We start from the raw sequence: 24,495 nt of genomic DNA, 5'->3' as shown, positions 1-24,495 counted from the left end.
GACAAGCAGTATGTGGCTTCAGTCTGTCCCCTACCTGTGGCTGAGCAGCCCCAAGACCTGTACTAGCAGCAGTCATCCTCTCTTCACAGAGGCATCTCCAAGCACAGCATGGTGGCAGCCATCTGCGGATTGCTTTGTAGCTCATGTCAGGTGACCCGGGCAGGGCACAGGCTGTGGCTGAACTTGATCTGCAGTGAGTCCCTTCCCAGGAGGCCCCAGGGCTGGCAAACCCAGTGGCCAGGTTTGGACCTAGCCAGAGCATCACCCAGCCGCGTCCAAAAACGACCCACCCAAAGGGCAGACTGGGCAGGCACCAGAGCCCACCAAAGCAAATCCTGTTCTATAGGGTCAGCCCCTGCACAACAGCTCCTCCACTGTAGTCACTGCCAGTCCTCACAACCAATCAGCCTGAAGGTCAGTCCCTCCCATCATGTGCAAACAGCAACCAAGGCCCAACTACAAGAGGAGGGCACACACAACCCACATAAGGGACCACCTGGAGCGTGTGACTCAAGTGACCAGGAAGGCGGCACCACTGGGTCCCACCAGACACCTACTTTATAAGGCCACTTTACTAAGACCGGAAGACATAGCAGCCCTACCTAATAATACATAGAAACAAACACAGGGAAGCAGCCGAAATGGGGAGACAAAAATGTCCCAAATAAGAGAACAGAACAAAGCTCCAGAAAACGAACTCAACAAAATGGAGACAAGCAATCTACCAGATGCAGAGTTCCAAACACTGGTTATAAGTATGCTCAGTGATCTCAGGGAGAACCTCAACAAAGAGACAGGAAACCAAAATGGAGGTAGAAAACATTTTTTAAAAAGGTCAAAAATGAAGACTACAATAACTGAAATGAAGAATATATTAGAGGGAATCAACAGTAGATTAGATGAAGCAGAAGACTGAATCAGAAAACACCCAATCGAAAAAAGAAAATCTAAAAAAATGAGGACGGTTTAAGGGGCCTCTGGGACAACCTCAAGCATACCAACATTTGCATCATAGGGGTACCAGAAGGAGAAGAGAGCAAGGAATTGAAAACCTATTTGAAGAAATAATGACTGAAAACTTTCCCTAACCTGGTGAAGAAAATAGACACACAAGCCCAGGTAGCACAGAGATTCCCAAACAAGATGAACCCAAAGAGGCCCACACCAAGACACATCATAAAATGCTAGAGCTTAAAGATAAAGAGAGAATCTTAAAAGCAGAAAGACAAAAAGCAGTTAGTTATCTACAAGACTATCAGGTGATTTCTCAACAGAAACTTTGCAGGCCAGACAGTATTGGCAGGAAATATTCAAAGTGATGAAAAACGAGAACCTACCACCAAGATTACTCTACCCAGCAAGGCTATCATTTAAAATTGAAGGACAGATAAAGAACTTCCCAGACAAGAAAAAGCTAAAGGAGTTCGTCACCACCAAACCAGTATTACAAGGAATGTTAGAGGAACTTCTTTAAGATGAAAAAAAAAAGATCAAAAATATAAATAATAAAATTATAATAGCTACATACCTATCAATAATGACTTTCAATGTAAATGGATTGAATGCTCCAATCAAAACACATAGGATGGCTAAATGGGTAAGAAAACACGACCCTTACATATGCTGCCTACAAGAGACTCACTTCAGATTGAAAGACACACACAGACTGAAAGTAAAGGCAGGAAAAATGATATTTAATGAAAATGGAACAGACACTAAAGCTGAGATAGCAATACTTATACCAGACAAAGTGGACTTTAAAACAAAGACTATAACACGTGACAAGGAAGGACCCAGTAATCCCACTTCTAGTTATTTGTTTGAAGACACCCAGATGCTACTTCGAGGGGACGTGTGTATCCATATGTTCATTGTAGCATTGTTTACAATGGCCCAGATGTGGAGGTAGCGTTGGTACCCACTGATGGAAGAATGGATAAAGAGATGGTACATACATCAAGTGGAATATTGCTTGGCCATGGAAGAGAATGGGTTCTTGCTATCTGCAGCTGCATGGGAGGACCTGGAGGGTATTATACTGAATGTAATAAGTCAGACAGAGAAAGACAAACGTCACATGATTTCACATATAAGTGGAATCTAAAAACAAAATAAACAAACAAATGAAACAGAAACAAACTCATACATTCAGAGAACATTTTGATGGTTGCCAGATGGGAGGGGGGTTGAGAAGATGGGTGAAAAAGGAGAAGGGATTAAGAAATACAAATTGGTTGTTACACAGTCATCATGGGATGTAGGGTACAGCATAAGGAATATAGTCAATAATATTATAATAACTATTAATGGTGTCAGGTGGGTACTAGACTAATCAGAGGGATCACAACATAAGTTACATAAATGTGTGGCCACTATTAAATTCATATACATTCAGTACACCTGAAATTAATAGAAAATAATATTGAATGTCAAAAAAAACACAAAAAACAAATCAGTTGACTAAATAATAACATGCCTTTGATGCTGCAAAAAAAAGGAAAAAAGAAAAAAAATTCGAAAGTAGCTTGATAGGAAAAAAAATAGAGACTTTCTGCATAACCATATTCTACGAAGAATTCAAGAACTAACCCTTAATACTTTATCTTCTTTGCAATAGCTGACTAACAAATACATGTGGGTGTTATTTTTTCCATTAAAATCCAAGGTGTTTGTTTAGACCACAAACTGCATTACATTTCTTTTCAGAGTGCTGTTGACACATGTCCACTCCAATAAGCCAGGAGCCCTCTGCAATCTCAGTCATCAGGTTAGAAAAGCTTGCCGTGCCAGTCCAAATTGGAATTGCTATTTGGAAAAAAAAACAATGGGCAGGAGTTACCTCAGTTCCCTGTCATTTTGATGCAGAGCAAGCATTGAGAATTTAGAATAAAATAGAATAAAGTTCATGCCTCGAATGGAACTCAGTTCTGAGGCAATTTTGTTATTATAGTGCAAAAGAAGATAAAAAAGGAGGGTGGTGTCCTAAGGGCAATGGGTTATAAGATGAAGAAAAAAAAATGCAGAGCACAGACGACAGAAACATAGTTCTGGGTGTCTGGAAGTAGCATGTTCTGCAAGAAAAATCCTCATGAGACGTTCAAAGGAAGGGTGTGGGTTCATTGGCGGGACAAAATGCCAGTTATCCAGCGCTTTCTAATTTCTTCTCTCGTGTTCTTTATACCAGCTCACAATATTCTTAATAATTGCCTCCACACCTTCCAACTGGGATAAACATCCAGGGGTGAGGAGAACTTGTGAAATCTACTACCATCACAAGCAGTGCTTGAGTCAGGGAGAATTTGTGTGTTTATGACAATGGTTTGTCTTGGATTTTCTTTTTTCATGTGTTTGCAAAGAAATAAGAAGACCCATCAGATGAGGGTTCTTGCACCTGGAGCAGGAGGTGTCAATCAGGAAGCTTCCTTACAGAGCCCCTCCCCCGCACTTTGTCCTCCAATGTCCCTGAGCTATGTTTGTTATCCCAATTCACATCGTCTTGCATTTGACTCCATGTTGCTACTGCACCCATCCTGCCACCACTGAACCTATTTGCCTTCACACAGGCCCCTGCTGTCTTCTTGTTCTGCATTTTTCATGAGACGCTTTCCTTGTTCTGAATCAGCACAATTATTGTCATCATCATTATAATTTGGTAGCGGAGGCCTTGAGCTTTTCTTTGAGCAGTCCACAGGCTCTACTGATGGGGGGAAAACCGGGAGAAAGGAATTAACATTTAGAAAAGTTCTTCAAGCTAAGAAAGCGAACACATACAAACAATGTATGATCTCCCTTTCTATTAAGAAAGGAAATAAGGTAACTTGCAACATGCATGCAGTGGCACTCTGGTCCCCAATGAGATTGAATTCAAGGCATCTGTGATAGCACACAACTTGTGTGGACATGTGGCAAGGTGGCCCCGTGCATGATGAGTAAAGGCAGTAGCAGGCTGAAATCACAGTTTGTTAAAGGATTAGTGTGCTATTTGCATATTTTAATTGTATGGTGGATTAACCTCATGAAAGTCAAATTTCTGATGCTTATTTATAGAAATATTGCATTATGTGGTTCTAACAACTCCTCCATGTAAATGGGTAAAAAAGGAGGTTGCAGTAGATGAGAGAATTAAACATAGGCACCCTATGACTTCTTGGTATAAACATCAACACTAGAATCTGTACCTTCCAGGAACCTTGGCTCCAACATACGAGGTCTGACAATTAAGTTTGCAAACTTGTTGCAATGATGTTGCTCACCTTTTTTGATGTCAGAGGGATTATTCGTTATGAATGTGTACCAACTGGACACACCGTTAATCAAGGTTACTATGTGGAAGTGCAGAGAAGGCTGCATGAAAAAGTTAGATGACCTGCACTTTTCACCAACAATTCATGGCTCTTGCATCACGACAATGCACCAGCTCACACGGCACTGTCTGTGAGGGAGTTTTTAGCCAGTAAACAAATAGCTGTATTGGAACAACCTCCCTACTCACCTGATCTGGCCCCCAGTGACTTCTTTCTTTACCTGAAGATAAAGAAAATATTGAAAGGAAGACATTTGGATGACATTCAGGACATCAAGGGTAATACGATGACAGCTCTGATGGCCATTCCAGAAAAAGAGTTCCAGAATTGCTCTGAAGGGTGGACTAGGCGCTGGCATCAGTGCATAGCTTCCTAAGGGGAGGACTTCAAAGGTGACCATAGTGATATTCAGCAGTGAGGTGTGTAGCACTTTTTCTAGGATGAGTTCGTGAACTTAATTATCCAATCTCATACCTACTCTTTCTTTTAAATTTCCCCAGAATTCTAGTCTAACTCGCAGGAGTGGGCTGAAGACTTCCGTTTAGTAGGCTGCATCCATCCCTTCCAAGTAGGACATCAAAGCTCTTATGACAACCGAGATGATTGTGACACTGAATTATCTTGGTGACAAAGTCTGCATTTCCTCTGATTTAGTACCTTAAACACCTACAAAGATGGCACAATTTTGAAGTTGCAGACTGTTTCTTCAAAACTAGATATGTCAAAAGCATCCGTTACTCTCATTAGCCTGACACTGCAATAATATTTCAGGGGCCATTTTAGATTATAACTGCCATCTGCTTAAATTTTTTAATAAATGGATATGTTAAGTGTCTTTTTCTAACACATGCACATCATGCAACACTTACATACTTTTTGCAGTCATGGCGTACGTTGCTATTTTCTCCGGTTAACCTGATAATTGATTCAAAATGCAAAACTTTAACTCTCTACATTGCATAATATCTTATATGTGACCCTAAATTAACAAAGGACACATCTTAAAATGTTAGTTTGTGGCTTCTTTCTGCGAATGCACAGGACACATGCGAATGTCATTGAGACATAATTTGGAAGAATGAGGTTCAGACTTGTTATGTGGTGACGCGATCATTCAGTCTACAATAAAAATGTGGCCAGTTTCACTGATATGTGGGATATAAAACTGAAAACAACAAAGGAACAAGACAAACAAATAAAGAAACAAAAGCTCATAGACACAGACATAGTTTAGTGGTTACCAGAGGGTAAGGGGGCAAGGAATATGATAGATGAGGGTAAAGGGGATCAAATATATGGTGATGGAAGGAGAACTGACTCTGGGTGGTGAACACACAATGGGATTTATAGATGATGTATTACAGAATTGTACACCTGAAATCTATGTAACTTTACTAACAATTGTCACCCCAATAAACTTTTAAAAAAACAAAATGTGGCCAGAGTGTCAAAGGTCACCAGATGTCTTGTTAGTTTCTTTTCTATTGGACTCATGCCAGCTCATCAGTTAGAATTGCAGAGGTAGCAGGGGACAGGAGACAAAAATCCCATCTAAATAGATGATAGATAAAGAAGGTGGAATTAATCTTCTTAAATGACATTAAACAAAAGTAGTTCCTCCCTGCCCCCCTGTGCCCGCCCCCAGCCCAGAACCTGGGATCAGGTCTTAGTCAGAGTCTGGGTGCTGTTCCAATGACATGACGAGAGGACAGTGAAAGGAGATTCTGAAATAGCCACGTGGGGCTAGGGACAGCAGCCAGATCACATAACAAAGAAACATTGGGAAATTGGGTACATCCTGCATTTCCGTGGGGACAATCAGTAACCCATTGGTTGCCATGGGTTACGGTAATGGCCACATATTACACAAAGCACATCCTGGGGGCCACACCATTTGGGTAGACTGCACCCGGTTATCTTTGGCTGTGAACAGGTTTCTCTCCACTTTCATTCACATCAATCAAATGCCGCTTCTTTCAAAAGGTGGTTTCCTAACACAGTTGGTAACCGTTTTGCAGCAGCACGTTTTCTGTCCCCATGTTATGAATGATTTACAATGTTTCTTTGTGTAATCCTATCTCCTTCCCTCTCTCCAACCTTAATATGCAGTTTCATGTTCGATATTCAGCCATTTAGGTCAGACTCAGGCCCAGCAAGCACTTTAAATTGTTATTTCAGCAAAACTGAAATCCCAGGGTTTAATGACACAAAATGAACCTGCAAGCATAAACAAAAAATTTTTAAAATAGGCAATACAGATACATTGTTTTTTAAACTAAACTGACATTCTAAAAATTCTACACGCGCTCTGAATCTAATCTGTTTGTGCATACCAGGGCGTGTGGGTGCGTGCGTGTGAGAAAAGTTCTGAAATGCAAAGGTATCAGTTTTTTTCAAGGAATAGAAAAACGGTGGTCATTTTTCTCTTCTTTCATATTTTGCAGAATTCCTACAGGGGTCATATATTTCTGTACTAACCAGGTGCATTAGAGAATGGTTGATAAGCCCTCAAGAGCAAAACTATCTAGTTTCAACTCCTACTTTAGTTTTGTATGTGTCACTTTAAATAATTCATTCCACATTCTGTGCCTCAGTTTCCTCATCTGTGAAACGGAAGAAGCTACACCAGGAGGGTGGTATCAGGATTAAATGGCTTGATACATGTAACCTACCTAGAACAGCACATTTTAATTATTTGCAAGTTTTAAGATTCAAGACAACTAATTGCTCTTTAAATGTTTGACTTAACACTTTAAAAATTCTCTAAGCACTTGTGTTACATTTCTTGGGAAATAATGTGTGTCTTTATTGAGTGTTACATATTTTTGCTCATATAAGTCGGAAAAAGTAACTTTTAGTATTACCTGTGTCATACTGAAAATAGCACGTGAATAATACCTGATATCTAAAACCCAGCAACATGGACAGCCTGCAGACATTGATTTTAGGCTGAGTTCATAAATAATGTATAACCCACGGAAAGAGATGGTGCATGGAAGAGAAGCTAATACACAAGCTCACAAAAGAAGGTTTGAGCGATCTTACCACTGGAGCACAATAATGCTTGTATTATGCTCCAGTTTTAATGGGACATTTTTAGGATCAGATGTGGAGTGCCAGAAACATGTCTCCCCATTTCCTTCTGCCATCAACTGGAAACACTCAAGGGAATCATCTTGCCCTCGGGTCTGGGAGGAGGGGCTGAGAATGTTCATTTCCAGGCTTTCTCCAGCTGTTACCTTTGTCATTTTCCTCAATGCCCAGAGCTTCTAGTCCCGTCCTACCGTATCTGGAGGTGATGACCTCAGGAAAATAGTCTTAAGTCTTCCCTTTAGTAGGTTGTCCCTATTCCTCCCAACACAGGTTGGGTCTCTTTGGCCGAGTGTGGAAAAGCAGGCCCTCTCCTGTACTTTCCCTAACGCCCTTGCCTGGAAAAACACAATTGTTTGTAGCTTTTCTAAGCACTTTACAGAAGACCTTTCCCTTATATACCCATTTCTTTGAATATAATGAGACTCTGCAGACAGATGATCTCTTTTACCTCCTTGGCAGAACCTGGATTTTTTTTTTCTTTTTCTTTAATCAAACAGTCCAGAAAACAGGAGGTGATGAGTTCATTTCGAGGACGTTCCAACAAAGAGAAAACAGGCCTGTCATCTGACTGTTAGGAACCAGCCTGATCATGGCTAAGGCACGGAGGGCCCTACCATGTATAAAAATACAGTCGACACTTAAACAATACAGGTTTGAACTGCATGGTTCCACCTCTACATGGATTTTTAAAACATACTGGAAAATTTTTGGAGATGACCTTACTGAGCAATCATTTCGACACTAGGGTGCCATAAAGCAGCCATATTGCTGGGGCTTCGTTATTCATGCACGTTATCAATACCTGTCGATTAATATGAATTTCTCCTTCACATTACCTTTCTGCTTTCGATGTCTAGTGTTAGTAATGTATATAACATCTGTAGTGTTTGCAGCATATAAGAAAATATGGATGTAGGTACAGACAGATGATTCATCTGATTTTGTAAACAGATGACATAAACTTAACCGTATTGATAAATACAGTTTAGAACTGTGAATGCATTTTCTCTTCTTTATGGTTCTCTTAATATCACCTTTCTTTCTTTTTTTTTGTAACGTTCTCTTTCATCAAGCTTACTATATTGTAAGAATACAGTATGCAATACATATAACATACATGTCTATTTATATTATGGCTAAGGCTTCCGGTCAACAGAAGGGTATTAATAGCTAAGTTTTGGAGACTCAAAGTTTTACCCAGAGTTTTGACTGCATGGGGAGGGGCGCCCCTAACACCGCGTCGCTCACAGGTCAACTGTAACTCTAGGTAACATCAGGGGAGGTCATCCACAACCATCATCAGTTACGACAAAAGCAAGGACAGTCGGCAACCAGTAAAATTGACCCAACGTCCCCTTTTTCCCAGGGTTTTCTTTACTGATAACTCTAGCCATCTTCTCTTCCTCTTACTTCCTAGCTAAAAGTTATTGACACCCAATTATCCTGAGAGCAACCAGTCCAGAACAAATTCTTGCTCCTTTTAGCCTTCCGAAAACCACCCAGCAGGAGCTCAAATCCTTCTCTATCCCATGTGACCTCCTCACCAAAAAGGCGCAGTGTTCTTGCGGGTGCCCTGACTTTCCTGCAGCCGCTTACAAAGTCAGCTGTGAGTACAGATGTGTTTCTGGCCACCTTTGATCACCACGCTTTGTCACATACTGAACATGGAGCTATAAACCTACGCAACATACATACACAGAGGGTGCCAAAAACATGTATACACATTTTCAGAAAGGAAAACTGCATTAAAATTGTAATACTCAATATATACTGATAACAAAAGATGAATCCAAATCCCGTTTGACTTCTGTAAGGATAAGAGGTGTTCAAAGTGGTTCCCATCAGCATCCAGACACTTCTGATGGTGGCGAACTATTGCTTGATCAACGTTGACCAAAGTGTCCACTTGTATACATTTTTTGGCATCGCGGTATGCTGATTTTTCTGCTCTCACTCCGACCCCTGTCCCCACCCACTGTGAAGGGACGATAGTAATTAATTTCGTACACAGATGGTTCTAGCTGCCAACTTCCCTGGTTACCCTACTCCCAGCCACGCCCCACCCCTCAAATAGACCATCTCCACTGCTATGTGATGGACTCAATGTACCCTGTATCTTTCTCCCCTAAAAAATTGGGCATACTCGGGAAGCAGCAAGCTCTGTATCACTTCGTGGGCTTGTGAGAAATGCAGGCGGTAGCCCAGGCAACCTCCCCTCCATCACAATCTGCACTGTATGTCTGTAGCCCGATGTGTGAGAACTACTATACCGTAAACAGTACAAATGTGCTCACACCACTTTTGCGAAGCCTCCTGCTTGAATGTGGGACGATGGGCACATTGGAAAGTGGGGCGCTTCATCAGCTGGGTGCCGTTTGCACCACTCCAGACACCACGTTTTTCCAGCCATGACCGAAAGCTTCCTGGTTCCCCCAGACTCCTGTCGTCTCACCTCAGAGGCATAGAGTTCTACTCGCATGGTCCTCACTGAGCACTCACCACCACCATCACCCATCACTTCATCGGTGTGGACTCCCAGAAATTTGCAGACACGTGGCTTGGGGTACCTTCCTATACAATGTTCCCCACTCCTTACAGACCAAGTCATGGGGCTGTGTCTATACTGCTACTGGCAGCCGCCGGGCCATCTCTAGGACCACGGCCACTGCCATCCCTGGCCTTTCCTGTCATCCACGTTGGGCCATGGGACAGAAAGACTTTCGCCTTTCATGTTTAATGCCAGCCCCAGCACACGTGTGTGGCGACTGAGGTGCTGGGTACAGTTTGCTGGATGAATGAGTGAGTGAATGAATGCACACACTTTGACCATCCCTCCAGTTATTCAGAATGGTTCAGAATGGCTGAAAATGCAAAAAATACTAAAAAAAAAAAAAGTAAAGTTACATCCCCCCATACCTAACATTTGCTACAGATTATTTAAATCTATGAAAATGGCATTTACATTATATACTATGCTCAGATATTATACATACATATATGTATATATGTACAACACTATATTATTACATAATAGATGTAATACATAAAATATGTATATTCATATGTAAATAAATTACATAGTATATCATATGATATATACTGTTATATATAAATGTGTTTCATAAACGATAAATAAATTAATATATTAGAGATTATATAATTATCAGTGACATTTTAATATTTTATGAGAATGTATTTTTATAATAAAATTAAAAATTATATAAAATGTGTGATTTCTCATTATATATTATTCATTATTTTTGTATGACTTATAATATATGTATAATTATATCTATATCTATATCCTGTGTGTCACATTCAGCAAACGAGCTGAGTCTAACATCTAAAACAATTCAGAGTTCAGATGTAGCAGATACTGACAGGATTTGCTTTCTTCATCTGATAACCCGCCAATACTATCAAGATATGCATGAGCTCCAGTTAAACATTTTTGCTGTATCCCTAACTTACCTGGGAGCTAAAAGGTTCTGTGTCTCAGCTCCTTTAGTTTAAACAAAAATACAGGTGCCTGCCCCTTAGGGAAGTCGGGAATGTTAAAAAACACGAGGGACCGCCAGATACACAGTGAGAACCCAACACATTTGCTCTTATTGATACGAGAGTCACTTCTGCCTCTTAAAGTCTATTCAGCAGAATTTGTGGCTGTCACTTGAAGATTTGCTGCCATAAGGCTCTGTCTGTGATACATTTAAGGCTTTATTACGTCAAACACAACTCAAAACCCAGAGAGTCCAGGAAAGTTCTTACCACGAGTTTTGCCATCCGGAGTGTCCTTCTCCAATGTCAGGCCTGTACACTGTACCCAATAGTGGCCCCCACTATTCCAAAACTAGTAATACTAGTAATAGTATTCCAGTACTATTCCAGTACTGTTTACTGGGCGCCAAACAGTAAGAAACTGACCCATTACCAACTGAGTTTTCTGTTTGCAACGTATGTCACTTGACTTTTAAAATGAAAGAAGCCGTTTGAAGAAAAAGTGAATTTATAAACCGCCTACAAAAAAAAATAATGGACGCGTAACTATTTGCACAAAGCATTAGAAAATACTGTGATATTTTATTATTAAAAATGCTGCTGAAAAGTTTATACATATGTGTCCAGCCATATATATCTTCTATCATTACTTAAGGCAAAATCAAAAACAAAATTGCAAAATAATAACTCAAGAAACCATTAAACCCTGCGTGCCTCTGAAGGTCGAGAATAAAAGCCTAAGAAAGTATTTTTTTTTTACTTACTTTTTTCTGATTTTTTCTCCTTTTTCTAGATAGCAAGTATATTTTATTCTCATAGAACTCTATGAAGATTCTATAACTTCTTTCCAAGTAGAAATAAGATATCATTTAAGGTGTATTAAATTGCTTTTGATCGTTATCCTCTGTAAAAGCTAACATAGTTATTCACTTAACAAGAACTCTTTTTTTTTTTCCTTATCCAAATGTCACAAGCCTGATATATTACTGTGCATATTGCTAGCAGAAGACGATTGGAAATACTAAACAAATACTGGAATTCACATTACAAACATACCGGACCAATATCCCTGTGTAGTTTGATGGACAGCGTGTTGGTGATAGCCCAGCTGGGGAATAATAATACAGAGTTTGCAGAAATGGCCTCTCACGCTCGCTTTAGGAGATGATGGTTTGAGGACAAAAATCTTGTCCAGGACACCTCTAGTGGCAGGAAAGGAGAGTTGCTCCACCGTGAGCCAAGTGGGAATTATACTACTTCACATATGTATATACAGAGAATCACTCTCAAACTGAAACCAAGACAAACAACTGCATTTATTGTGTGACTTTTACGCATTTCTAAGGACGGTCTTTATGTAGAGAGCCTGTTCCCACACCCTGATATACAGATCAGTCCAGTTTTAGTTTAGGGGTTCAGCATTCAAAAGCTGGAGATGGGGGCAAGAAAGCGGGGCTATCTTTGTGGAGACTGCCCAGCCATCTCAGCAACGACATTTAAGACTGGGTTTCTATCACAAAGGCAATCGAGCCCCGTGACATTGTCTTCGAATATCTTTGGCTACTATTTTCTGGTGTTGCAATAACTTTTGAAAGACAGAAAATGTAAAGCAAGTGCTGTTACTATGTTTGAAGCCTTCCACTTTATGACATTGGAACTGTTCTTCATGGAAAATTACAGGGACAATGAGAAAATGACAAAGTCTCACAGGGACACAGCTCTGGTCCCCAGGTCACCAATTTAAAGGGGGCAAACAATTTCTATCTGGAAAACCCATGCAAAGCATTTTTAACGGTCTGTCCCATTTGCTTGCTTGTTTGTTTTCTTTTTGTCATACCCACTGATCAGTGAGTGATCCACAAGAAACAGTATTTTCAGACAAGCATATGTTGTATCCCATAAATGGTATGAAGAATTAAAAATCCTGCGTCCTGATAAATAAGGGGCTTACAGCTTAAACAGAAAAGGAAAGACACCCTCCTTCCATCTGATTAGCTAAGCTGAGCGGCTACTCCTTTACACAAACCCTTCTGCAGCTGCTGGGGAAACACAGAGCCCACGAAAGGCAAGCTTTCTTTCCTTTTTGGCAGGACCCTGGGGTGGGAAGCAACTCTTCCCCAACATATTCAAAGAACCAGAACTACAGAACGAGATCTGTATTTTGTTTTTTCCTGCTGTGGCTACGCACGTGCATGTCTCGCGTTGGACACGCTGTAAAGAGACTCCACGTTGGAGATCCATCTTTGTGTTGTGACCTCATGAAGGCAGAACACAGACACACAAATAAAAGTTTCCTAAAACAACAGTCTCCTAAGAATGCTGTCGCATGCACTTGTGCAACCTGAAAAGGGGAAGGAGCCCAGTCACACAGACGGTCTGGGTCCGTTATGTGACACCATATCCTGCTACAAATGAAACGTGTTACGAAACCCCGTGTCCTCGTTTACAGGGAATTAAGAAAAATCCTCCTAGGTGTGTCCCAGAGGAAACAGAGGTGATGTGACTAATGTGTATATATATATCTATTTATATACATACAGACCACAATGGAAAGCGCAGTCTTGCTAAAAGCTCTTTCAAACTGAAAACACCAATAAAAGCGTTTTTTGTTGTTTTGTTTTTTTCGTTGTTTTGTTCTTTTTTCTGTGTGTGTGCGTGTGTGAGTGTGTGCGTGTGTGTGTTTCAACTCACAGCTATATACATCTTTTCTTCTATTTTTACAAAGGTTCTTAAATATAGTTCAGACTGGCAAAACCTCTCTCTGCACAGAACTCTACGTGTGGTACTGCATAGTCAGTTCTTTTATTTTAATAATAAAATTCTACTTTTCTTTCTTGCTGGATTACAGCTGCATATGCTGGGTAAAAGCCCACAGACTCTTTTCTTCACTTCAGTAGAGCCATCTGTCGTATGGCACATAGAGAACTTTTATTTTTATTTTTATTTTTTTGAAATTGTAATTTAAAAAAACTAAGTTCCAGAAGTGTCAGCTTCTATTGTTACGTTGGTCCTTGGAACAGCGATGTCCAGGTCACACTAAACGATCGCTGGAGTGGCGGAGATCTTAAAGTAGTGTTGTAACAGCAATGTATACTTTTCACATTTCATAGGGTCAGAAGTTGATCTGGTCATACTAGGAAACGCCAATGGGGTGGGTCCACAGCGACATGATGACTGCCCTTTTGCTTTTTATTTTATTTTTGTTTTTGTCCTATGTCAGCGGGAGGAAAAAAAACATTCCTTGTGTAGAGATGTCGCTTCTCATTTTCGTTCTCTCTTCCACGTTGCGGAGGGGCGACACAGAGGGAGGGGAAAGGAACCGCAAAGCTATACTCTAGTGGTTGAGTGCCCGTGGGGTAAATTTGTACTGTTTTGTCCTCCGCTGAAAGTGTTGAATGTGTGCAAAGGTTGCATACCCGTCAGTGTGTTTGGAATCATGGTGATGGTGTTTGGTGTCATAAGTGGGATGTCATCTGGGGACCGACGCAGCGTGAGAGTGTAGTCTGGGGGGCAGGTGAGCCTCAGCGTGTCATGGGCCTGCAAGGATTCACACTCATGATCATGTTCCAGCTGTTTCATCTGCAGGGACATGATCTCTTCGTTCTGGATGTGAGCGATGTCATTTGTCGTGTTTCTCTGGGGACTGGGGCGCCGGTGAGTCTCGTGGCGCCTCTTGTCTTTCTTATAGTACAACGCTGCGAAAGCCAGAATGTTGAGGAAGAGTAGGGAGGCCCCCACGGCAATGGTGACGCTCAGTTCCGTGGAATAATCCCGCTTGGTTTCAATGAGGACGGTGGTGTCCTCGGGCCCTGTTTTGTGTGGGTCCTTGGATTGCTTGGGGTTATTAGCTGGGGTGATAGCGGGGCGCTTGGTGGTGGGCCATATCTTGGCAGGAGATCGCCGGGTGCCGTAGGGAAAGGATGTCATGTCTGGAGGAGGAACCTTGGTGGTCGTGGAGACATACTGGAATATCTCATTCAAGTTGTGCAGGTGGGGGACGAGTTCCAACCAGAACGCCACTTTTGTAGCTCGGTAGTGATCCCTCACTCTGGGTTTCAGGCCGATATGCAGATAGAGCTGGTCCTTTGGGTTATACTTGGACCAGGCCACTTCCTCAAAGCGATTGGGTTTTGTGTGAATGAACTTGGTGTCTTGAGGAACAGGCTGATTAGGATCACTGGGGACAGAAAGAAGGGACAAAGAGAAAGAAGGTCACATTGGTCCACATTTCACAAGGAAATCTTACAACAGGAAGTTACGAGCAGCTCATCGCCCGTACGTATGGATGTGCACAAAATACAAATGTAGCAACCGGTTCATACTGCTTTACTAAATCCCATCTTACCTGGATTTAAGATACAATTCCTGATGGCAGCATTATGGCATTTTCATCACCTTTCTACTCTTTTTAAAATGGACCAAATTGTCTTCAACAATGAAACAGGAGAATGACGTCTTGGCAGAACTTTTATGAAGCCGCCTCCACCCTCTGTCTGCATACCTGCCAGAAAGCTGGGGGACCCGAAGGTCCTACTGGACGATCTCAAGTCTACAGAGGTTACCAGGCATCATGCAAGATGCAAACAAAATATAATCGGCCAGCAGGATGTTCTGTCTGCTGAAGAAAGGACTCTCACCCTCAGTCTGAGGCAGTTGAAACCATCTCCATGGTATTAAGCTCGGCAGCTTCCTACAGCTGTGAAACTTTGAGCAAATTCTTAAGCCCCTTTTGGACTTACCTTCCTCATGTAAAAGTAAATGAGAATATTGAGACCGGATGTAAGTGATGAAGGGTAAACAGTCCCCCTCAAATTCCTGGCACATAGTAAGAGCTCAATAAGTTAGCTTCTTCTGCTGATATATCCATTAGGACACGTAAAATTTGCTTAGGGAGAAAGGACTATAAAGTAATATTCCCCCACAGTATATACAGTATATAGAGTAGATAGCATATGCTGTGTACAAGGACACTGCTACCACAGTATACATGGTATATTATATACTATATATTGTCTATGGTGTCTAAAGTATACTATACACCAGTATATATAGAATATGCTAGACTGTATGTAGTATATGTATATATATACCACACTGTATACAACAGAGCATATACTGTACATAGCACATGCTGTATAAAAATTATATTGTATTCCACAGTGTATCCTGTATACTGCAGCATATATCTGTATAAAATTATACTGTAGTACCACATTATATGTTGTATACTGAACACATATATGATATATAGACATGATGATACATGTGGCATACAAGAAAAAGTTTTACCTCTAAACTCAAAGCACGCCAACTTCAGTGCTTTCATTTTACTAGTGGGATCAAAAAGAGAAACTTACAGGTACTAATGCCATGAGCTTCCTTATTTATGTATTAACTTATGAACATTAACCTACTGAAAAACAATCTGCTTTTTATTTCTTAATTTTGAAATTCTTGTGTTTCTGAAAAAGTGTTGGATTCGATACAGCACCTTATGCTTCTTTTCCTTGTTTTCTAAAAATAAATTTTTGAAAACTTCCTGTGTAACTGGAATCTGCCACAACCACATTTTTCATTGATTTTTACTGTCTACAAACGACAGTTCGTGAGGCTTCCTCTCACTTTTGTCATCATTTGATGTCACTGAGTTGGGTCTGTTCGCTGTGGTGGTCTCTTGTTAAGGAGAGGGCCTCTAGGAAAGCGTGTTCTGGTCATAATGGACATTAGGTTATTTTTGATGGTATTCTGTGTACACGTGAAAGGTAAAGAAACACATTTTCTTTGTCCTCAAAGAACACAGGGCTTGGGAAATCCAGATAAGGAAGCTTTAGCCTGATACAATCTATCTATCAAACTTCTTGGGGACACACAATCAGAAGCGTTAAACCAAGATAAGCTGACAGAGCTCATGAAAGCCCATCATTTCACCTTGGCAAACATGGCACAGGCTGCAAGATAATCGAAGTGGGGTACCTGTGTCCCGTTGTTTGTTTTTTTCAGAATTCACCGCAGCACACGATGTTTTAATTCCCATGAGTAAAATTAAAGATTATAATGATTAAGGAGAGGAAGAAACAGACATATCTTCCCTCCCTAGTAAAAGCCTCAATGCATAGCTTCATCCATATTCCCCAACCCCTAATACAGACCTCATCAACTGCCATGTTTTATTTGCAATGTCATCTTGGCAGTGAATAGTTAAATGTGTTTCCAAGGTTTTGTGGCACACTTTATTGGCCAGAGATAGGTAATATGATGTCTTTAAAGACATCAGTGAACATGGATACGCTCCATTTGATGGCATGAGGCCTTCCTATTTTAGGTGTACTAAACAAAAATCGTAGGTCAGTATGTGCTAACTGGACCTCTTGGAAGCAAACCAGCCCATATATCATGCGTTACATGTTCACTTACTCCTATACAGATGGAGATGTTCATTCACTCAGCTTACAATACTTTTTGGCGATAAAGGTCACTTTTAAAACCAGTCTCATGCTGCCACGCTCTCCAAGCTATCTTCCCTACTAGGTGCCTCTTTCCTGCTTTGCACAAAGCTTTAGCAAAGCTTTGCTAAAGAAATGAACCACAGGATACCATTTTGCATAGAAATGAACCACAGGATACCAGCAAATTCAAAAGTAGAGATGGCATCCGAAGCAAACTAAAAATCTAAGTCCATCTACCATACGTACCCCAAACTCTTGAGAACAAAGTAAAAACGTTGAAATATATGTGGGTTTTACCATCTATCTTATAGTACACATATGTTGGTTTATAAGCCATCTTGGAGCAAACTGCCCATCTCTGCATTCCAATTGTGTCTCAGGTCTTCGATATATAATGTACAATTGGATGGCTTCAAGTACACTCACTGACATTATCTTCTATACAGACCCTCATTCTTTCCTTTTTATCCACTTCTGCCCGCACAGAACCCAAACTGAACTGGTCCTTGATCAATGAGCTTTTGAATTTTATCGACTGTCCAGGACCAACTCTGTCCATCCGATTCCCAAAGAGACTTTTATATGACGAAGGTGTTCGTTCTTTATAATGGTTTGCAAACCTCGGCATTCGTTTTAATCTTTCCCTGACATTACCTCTCATTGATCAAAAGTCTCCACGTCAGCCTTCTTTCTACACGACTACTGAAAGTTTGGACCTACCTGTCCTTTTCCAACATTGATTTGGTTTCATTTTCTCACCTGGATCGTGGAAGTGGATTCTACAAAAGACTCACGCTCGGCCCTCCCTTTCTCTCTCTCTTATCTCTCTCTCTCCCCCCCACCCCATGCCTTCCACATTCCCATTCAAAGCGTATTTTTTCAATGCTCAACAAAAATCCCAAACAAAAACAAAAAGTTGGCACACCACATATATGTACATTTCAACCTAGACATAAGGTCAGATGTGTTCACGTTAAGGAATATGAAAAGAAACATTGGGTCCCACTCCATCTTGGCAAACGTACGAACCATTGGAAATGTCAGGGTGCCGCGTGTGAGGGAGAAGTCTTGGAATTCTACCAGATGGAAATGGCAACACATGTCCTGGTACACCCTGGCCCTGTCTTCACAGCAATGTGTTCTGACAGTTGTATGGTGAGATCTTCTTTTAAATCCAACTCCTGTCTCTAGTGCCTACAGGAATTGTTACTGGTACTCAGACGTGTTCCATCCTGTTCCGTGGGTCACTGCCTGCGTAGGTGTTCTGGAGAACAGAGCTGACCCTCTCACCTCACAGAATGGCATCAGATATAGTTTGCCCTATGCTGTCCCCTTACTGTCACCATTCTGGCTTACTGTCTTCACCTGGACCATTAAATCAGCTCCCTGGAGACAAGTCCTCTGCACATGGCTGGTCATGACACTCCCTTATTTAAAACAAATAACTAGCAAAGATGTCACCCACGGACAAACATCTGCACCACTAGACTCAGCCCATCAGCTCAATCCCCTGTACTTCTGTGAAACGAGCTGCCACTGAAATGGTATCCCTGACTAGTCACATCTGAGTGACTTCCTTTAACAATGGTGACTCATTCCAACGACCTTTACAAATGAAGTACGACAACTCACTGCACGGATAGCCCCACATCTTACTTCAGTTCTGCTCCCCATGGACTCTGCAGGAACAAAAATAGCCCCTGTTCATATAAAGTCCAGATTCTTCCAACTGACCCCCAAGGCCCTCCCTCATCTATAGCCTGCTTGTTACCTCAGCGAGATCCTTACCTGAGGGTTTGGACTGCAGTCGGATGGGAGCTATTTCCCCCAGCTGAAGTCTTTGCTACTTCTCCATCTGCCCCAATGGCATTACTAGCACTATGAGAGGGAGAAGCGTGCTAATGAAGCGCAAACCATGCATGGCCACGGGAGGATATCTGGCCTGTGATTCACCCCAGGTGTCCCATGTGTCCACATCTTTCATGTTCCCCAATGAGGGGCTAGAACCACAGGTGCTCGACAAAGTGATTTTAGGAAATAGAGTTATGGCATGAAGAAGCATTGAGTAACGGACCAGTATTTTCAACCCTGCCTCGGGTGTCCATTTGGGGCTAGGAGTTCTTTACCACCTCATGACACATTATTTCCTGTATCCCTTCCTTCCTTCTTTCCCCTTTCCTTTCCTTTCCTTGCTTTGCCTTTCCCTCTTTCTCCCCTTCCTTCATCCCTCTCTTCTTTCCTTCCTCCCTCCTTATCTATCTATCTATCTATCTATCTATCTATCTATCTATCTATCATCTATCTATCTATCTATCTATCTATCTATCTATCTATCTATCTATCTACCTACCTACCTACCTACCTTATTTTAACCAAAGAGAGAACATCAGCTTCAGAGCCTCTGGCAGGCAGAAAAGCAAACAAGAATTTAACAGCTTTCTGTGGATTGCACAGTTTTTAAAAAATGGTTCCATTGAATCAGTGACGACTGATGCTGGATTTCCACTCAAGAACATCGTATGAAGTTTGTTTCTAAAACATGTAAGGGGAAAATATGTGGGTTGAACAAAAGTAAGCAATTATGCAGTGTTTAGATGTTAAGTAAAAAATGACACGTTTGGGTGATGGTGGGAAATGCCCCAGTGAGTCTTTTTGCTTCTTGAGAATGCAATATGTTGTAAGGGCAGACATCACATACTTAGTTCTGTGACACAGCTGGGCACAGTCTTGCCTTTAAAACAGGTTATGAGTTGAATCCCTCCCCGACCCCCCAAATTAAGATATGCTGAAATCCTAACGGGATCTCCTCATTGGAAACTAGGGTGACCGCAGATAACATTGGTCAAGTTCACATGACGTCCCACTGAAGTAGGATCCAGTTCTAAAACAATATGACAGGTGCCCTTATACGAAGAAAGCCCTAGAAAGACAGAGGCACAAAGGGGACAAAGCATGTGACGACACAGGCAGAGGTTGCAGGAAAGTGGCTGTGAGACAGCAACCCTAGAGACTGCCAGGGAACCACCAGAAGCTAAGAGTCATGGGGACAGTGCCCTACAGGTTTTGGGCGGAGCCTGGCCCTGCTCACTCCTTCATTTTGAACGTCTCCCACCCAGGACTGTGAAACGGGAAATTTCTCGTTCCAAGCCACTCCAGTTTGGGAAGTTTGTCACAACAGCCCTAGGAATCCAATAAACCAGGGTTACTCAAAAATAGGGGTGGGCGTGACTTTAATCGTCTCCGTGTCTAAGAAATTTTCGAGATAGATAAGCCTGTGCCTCAAGGCTTTGTTGCTTCTCCCTCCGTCTGCTCCCCACGCCAAGCCAGCCTTTCTGAGACCAAATGTCTAAAGCCTGAGAGTTCAAAGTGGGTATCTATGCAACGCACGTTCCACTCAGGAAACACGCTGTACTTGTGCTAAGACTGCAAAGCATTCTGAATCCACTTCCCAGCAAAAAAACCCACAACAACACCCATTTGGAATCGTGAAGCATGATAGCTGCGAAACCTTAGGCATGGAGACTCTCAGTATCCCCCAAAGCTCCCTCTCCCTAGAGCTGCCCGGGGCTGAGGCTCTGCTCTGCGGGTTCTGTTGGAGCCAAATTCCACCATCTGGCACACAACGCGAAGGTGCTGGGAAGAGGTGACCGGGAGGGTGATGGCCCTTGGCCCTTGGAGCCGGGAGCATCTTCACTTTCACTTCAGTCCGACAGGCTCAACGGGAACGACAGGAGCACACACAGGGGAAGACAATGAGGCCTCCTGAATTTCCACAGCTTGGGGATGCCAGAAGAGCACATGAAAAGAGGCCATGATATGTGAAGCTACTTAAGATGCCGGGAGGCTTTGGCCTTGATTGTTTGCAGACAGTCCGCTCAGTACAGCGTTGGTGGAGCGTGTGGTACGTGTAGCTCTTGGAAATTTTCTGTACATTTAGCCAATGAGCTTTCCTGACAGACAGATTTATATTCTCCTTTCAGATAGATTGATCAACCTATATATACAGAAGGGGCCAAGACAACGTACACACATTTTAAGCAAGGAAAAAACTGCATTAAACTTATAATACTCAATATATAACGATATCAAAAAATGACCACAAGTCATGTGTATACATTTTTTTGGCAGCCCTGGTATATAGATAAACATATATCAATATATATGCACATATATATGAAATTTATATTTACTTATGAAATACATGTATAAATGGTATAAACTATATAGAAAACCTGCACATATAGAGAAACAGTACACACACCATTTCTCTATAGTTAGACTTATTTCATATATTTAAATGTGTTTTAGATATATGTACATATGTTTATATATGTGTCCTCTATACATATGTATATAAGTAAATATAAATTTCACACATATGCACATGTATGTGTGTATGTATGTGTATATATGTGTGTGGATATATGTGTAAACGTACATGTGTGTATATATGTATACACACAGACATACATACCAGCAGACCTTGTGTACACACACACACACACACACACACACATACACACACTATTTCCCTGTCGTTAATTATGAGATCTTTTTCATACCCGTGGCTACACAAGAAGCACACTTTATCACATGGCACGTACTATTTGATAACCCCATTATTTACCAAATAAGCCAAGATCCTATGTAGCCTTGAAACTCCACCATCCGCTTCCTACAGAATCACCCTGTATGTCTAAATCCTGCACCACCAAGTAGCAGACAGCATTTCAACACGCAACCAGCACTGTAATAAAAATCTGACTTGACAGAAAACAGTTCTGGGCGAAACAAAAAACGAGGTCCCCACCGATGGGGAAACGATGACTGTCTTTGTGGGTGCACCTATGTGCATGCCTGCACACGGTGGTCTACGCATTTACGGAAATGACACTTATACTGAGGAACCCGACAAGCTGAGCCCTGGCAATCACCTGATTTGGGGGAGGACATACCCGGTTTTGGCGAAATTTGTCCAGTACGTCATGACCACTGCGCTGAGCATGACATCATTCTTGGAGAAGTTGCAGCTGAAGAGCTCGGTGGGGCCGATCATGGGGATCCCAAAGACATAGGGCACTTCGTCGCCGTGGGCCGAGTCTGCCCAGCTGGGCTTCATTTCGCTTTGGCAGTGGTGGTAGAAGGCGTAGAAGTAGGTGGGAGAGCCATATTGAGCGTGCAGGTCTGCGGTGGCCACGGCGGGGGCCACCCACTGGTGGTCGGTGAAGAGAGCCACCAAGGTTTTCCGTCGCGTTTCAGGGTTCTCCTTATCTGCCCAGTCTGTGTACATGAACTTGATGGTCTCCCGCAATGTATCCTTTCCTTCTGGATAGCCGTACAGGTTATCCACGAAGTTGGACACAGAGAAATCAAAGTCGTTGGGGGTCACCCCATCCTCACTGTCCACGATGCCGTCCACAAACTTCAAGCCTTCCCCTTGGTTGACGCCCAGCATGATGTCATAATTCAGGAACTCCCCCTGCTCCATGAGGATCTGGGGGTCATCTGGGATGACATCACCATCGATCACGGGACCGAAGGAAATGTGGTACGTGGCTGGGGTGATGGTCTGCTGAATGAGCTCCTTGTAATTCTTATTCCGAAGGCATTCCACCATGTCCGTCGTATCCAGCATGTTACAGCCGACTTTATCTGCCAATATCCGAGTGTACTTGGCAGGTTGGTAGTTTACTGCCCAGCTGGACAGGGCGGTCCCACTCTGGATGATCGCTTTCTGGAAAAGACCTGCAGGTGCAAAATTGTGCGCATGCAAATGAAAAGCCGCAAGACAGAAAAGCAGCTTTGACTTTGCAAAGAAGGCTCTGATTGTGCCGCGGGCATGTGAATCTCTGGGTACAGAGGCACTCAGCTCATTCAGCATCTCTTTCACTCGATTCCATCTCGTTCTCCCCACACCCCCTTCCTCCTCCCGCTGGACGTTGGTTTGAAGGGATGTTTTTAGACACACACACACACACACACACACACACACAAACACATTGTGTAAGAAAATGAAACTGTATGCACACATTATTACCCTTTAGCATCGGTGGTACAAATATGTGTTCTTTCTCCTCCCACAATTTGGGGTAGTGTGTGCTTTTCCATCCCACATGCTACAAACAAAGCCTGTCAGAGGAATCACATCCTCGGTTCCCTAAAACCACCCTTTGTGACAAAGAGAAGGTCAAAGGTGATTCTGCCTCACTGAACACACCAGGTACCACTTCATTGTGGGGGGGGGAGATCTACTGAAATCAGCTTCAGAGTATAAATTCACAGATGTGTTTCTATTTCCACCCTGTGTTTCAATATATTGGAGGAATTACAATTTTACAGTTAAATCCACTGAGTTGGCTGTTCCTAAAGGAATCCTTACTCAAACGCCCAGCTAATCTGTAGTTTTTCCAAAAAAAAAATCATTAATTTCAAAATTGCTTCCGTGCAAAGCCAGACTTGTGTGTAATATATTCCGCTACATTTTGAAAATGTCTGTTTGGGGACAAACTTGAAAAGTTTTGGGCAATATTTCTGTGGGTGAGGAGTCACATTTGAGGAGTACATGTCTGTGTAGCTTAAATATTTCCCATTGCATGAGTCTCGTGCAGGGATGCCCAGAAGCAAACACAAACTTTATTTTGTGTTTGTGATGGGACAAGAGATGACAAGCAATAAAAAAAAAAATCAAAGCATTCCCGCCATTTCCTTGGACTCTGACATGATCTGAGGCGTCAAGAAGTGATAGAAGAAGAAAGCAAAAAGGTACGAGTGCAGAATTGACGCTCTGTTGATTTTTAAGCTCATGTGTTCACGTTGTTCTGGCTTTGCCCAATACAGCATCCAAGGTCCCTGGGGATTGGTTTCCCGGTGTTTATAATTCTATCAAAAACAGGCAAGGGCCGACTTATGTGTCTGGTTCTCAAGATGGAAGGTTTTAAAGTGCTGATGTCCAGATTGGAGTTATTGAAGACATTCATGAGTTAAAACAATCAGAATTAGAAAAAAGGGGGCTACAAGTTACTTCCCCTCCCCTCACAATTATAGTCCGTGACTGAGGTAGCAGTGTGTGTATAGGTCGATGTGTGTATGTAGATATATCTACACCTGCACACACACACGCACATACACACACACACACAATGTTGTATGTCAAT

At 42.0% G+C, this 24,495-nt stretch overlaps 1 protein-coding gene across 6 annotated transcripts in view; it reads right to left on the bottom strand.

Moving 5' to 3' along the window:
• Nucleotides 1–11,442: 11,442 nt before the first annotated feature.
• NLGN4X (neuroligin 4 X-linked) overlaps nucleotides 11,443–24,495 on the bottom strand; it is a 287,894-nt gene continuing 274,841 nt past the window's right edge. For all 6 annotated transcript variants that reach the window (XM_081042395.1, XM_081042400.1, XM_081042398.1 and 3 more), the window contains 2 exons: nucleotides 22,297–23,086; nucleotides 11,443–15,072 (listed from right to left, as the gene is read on the bottom strand). In XM_081042395.1, coding sequence (XP_080898521.1) covers nucleotides 14,223–15,072; nucleotides 22,297–23,086 — 1,640 coding nt within the window. In that variant the 3' untranslated portion in view covers nucleotides 11,443–14,222. The remainder of the gene's footprint in view (nucleotides 15,073–22,296; nucleotides 23,087–24,495) is intronic.

This window comes from Rhinolophus hipposideros (genome assembly GCF_964194185.1).
Source record: "Rhinolophus hipposideros genome assembly, chromosome: X".
Classification (NCBI taxonomy): Eukaryota; Metazoa; Chordata; class Mammalia; order Chiroptera; family Rhinolophidae; genus Rhinolophus; species Rhinolophus hipposideros.
The sequence above is the reverse complement of the archived record's forward strand: the minus strand, read 5'-3'. Positions and strand labels throughout refer to the sequence as shown.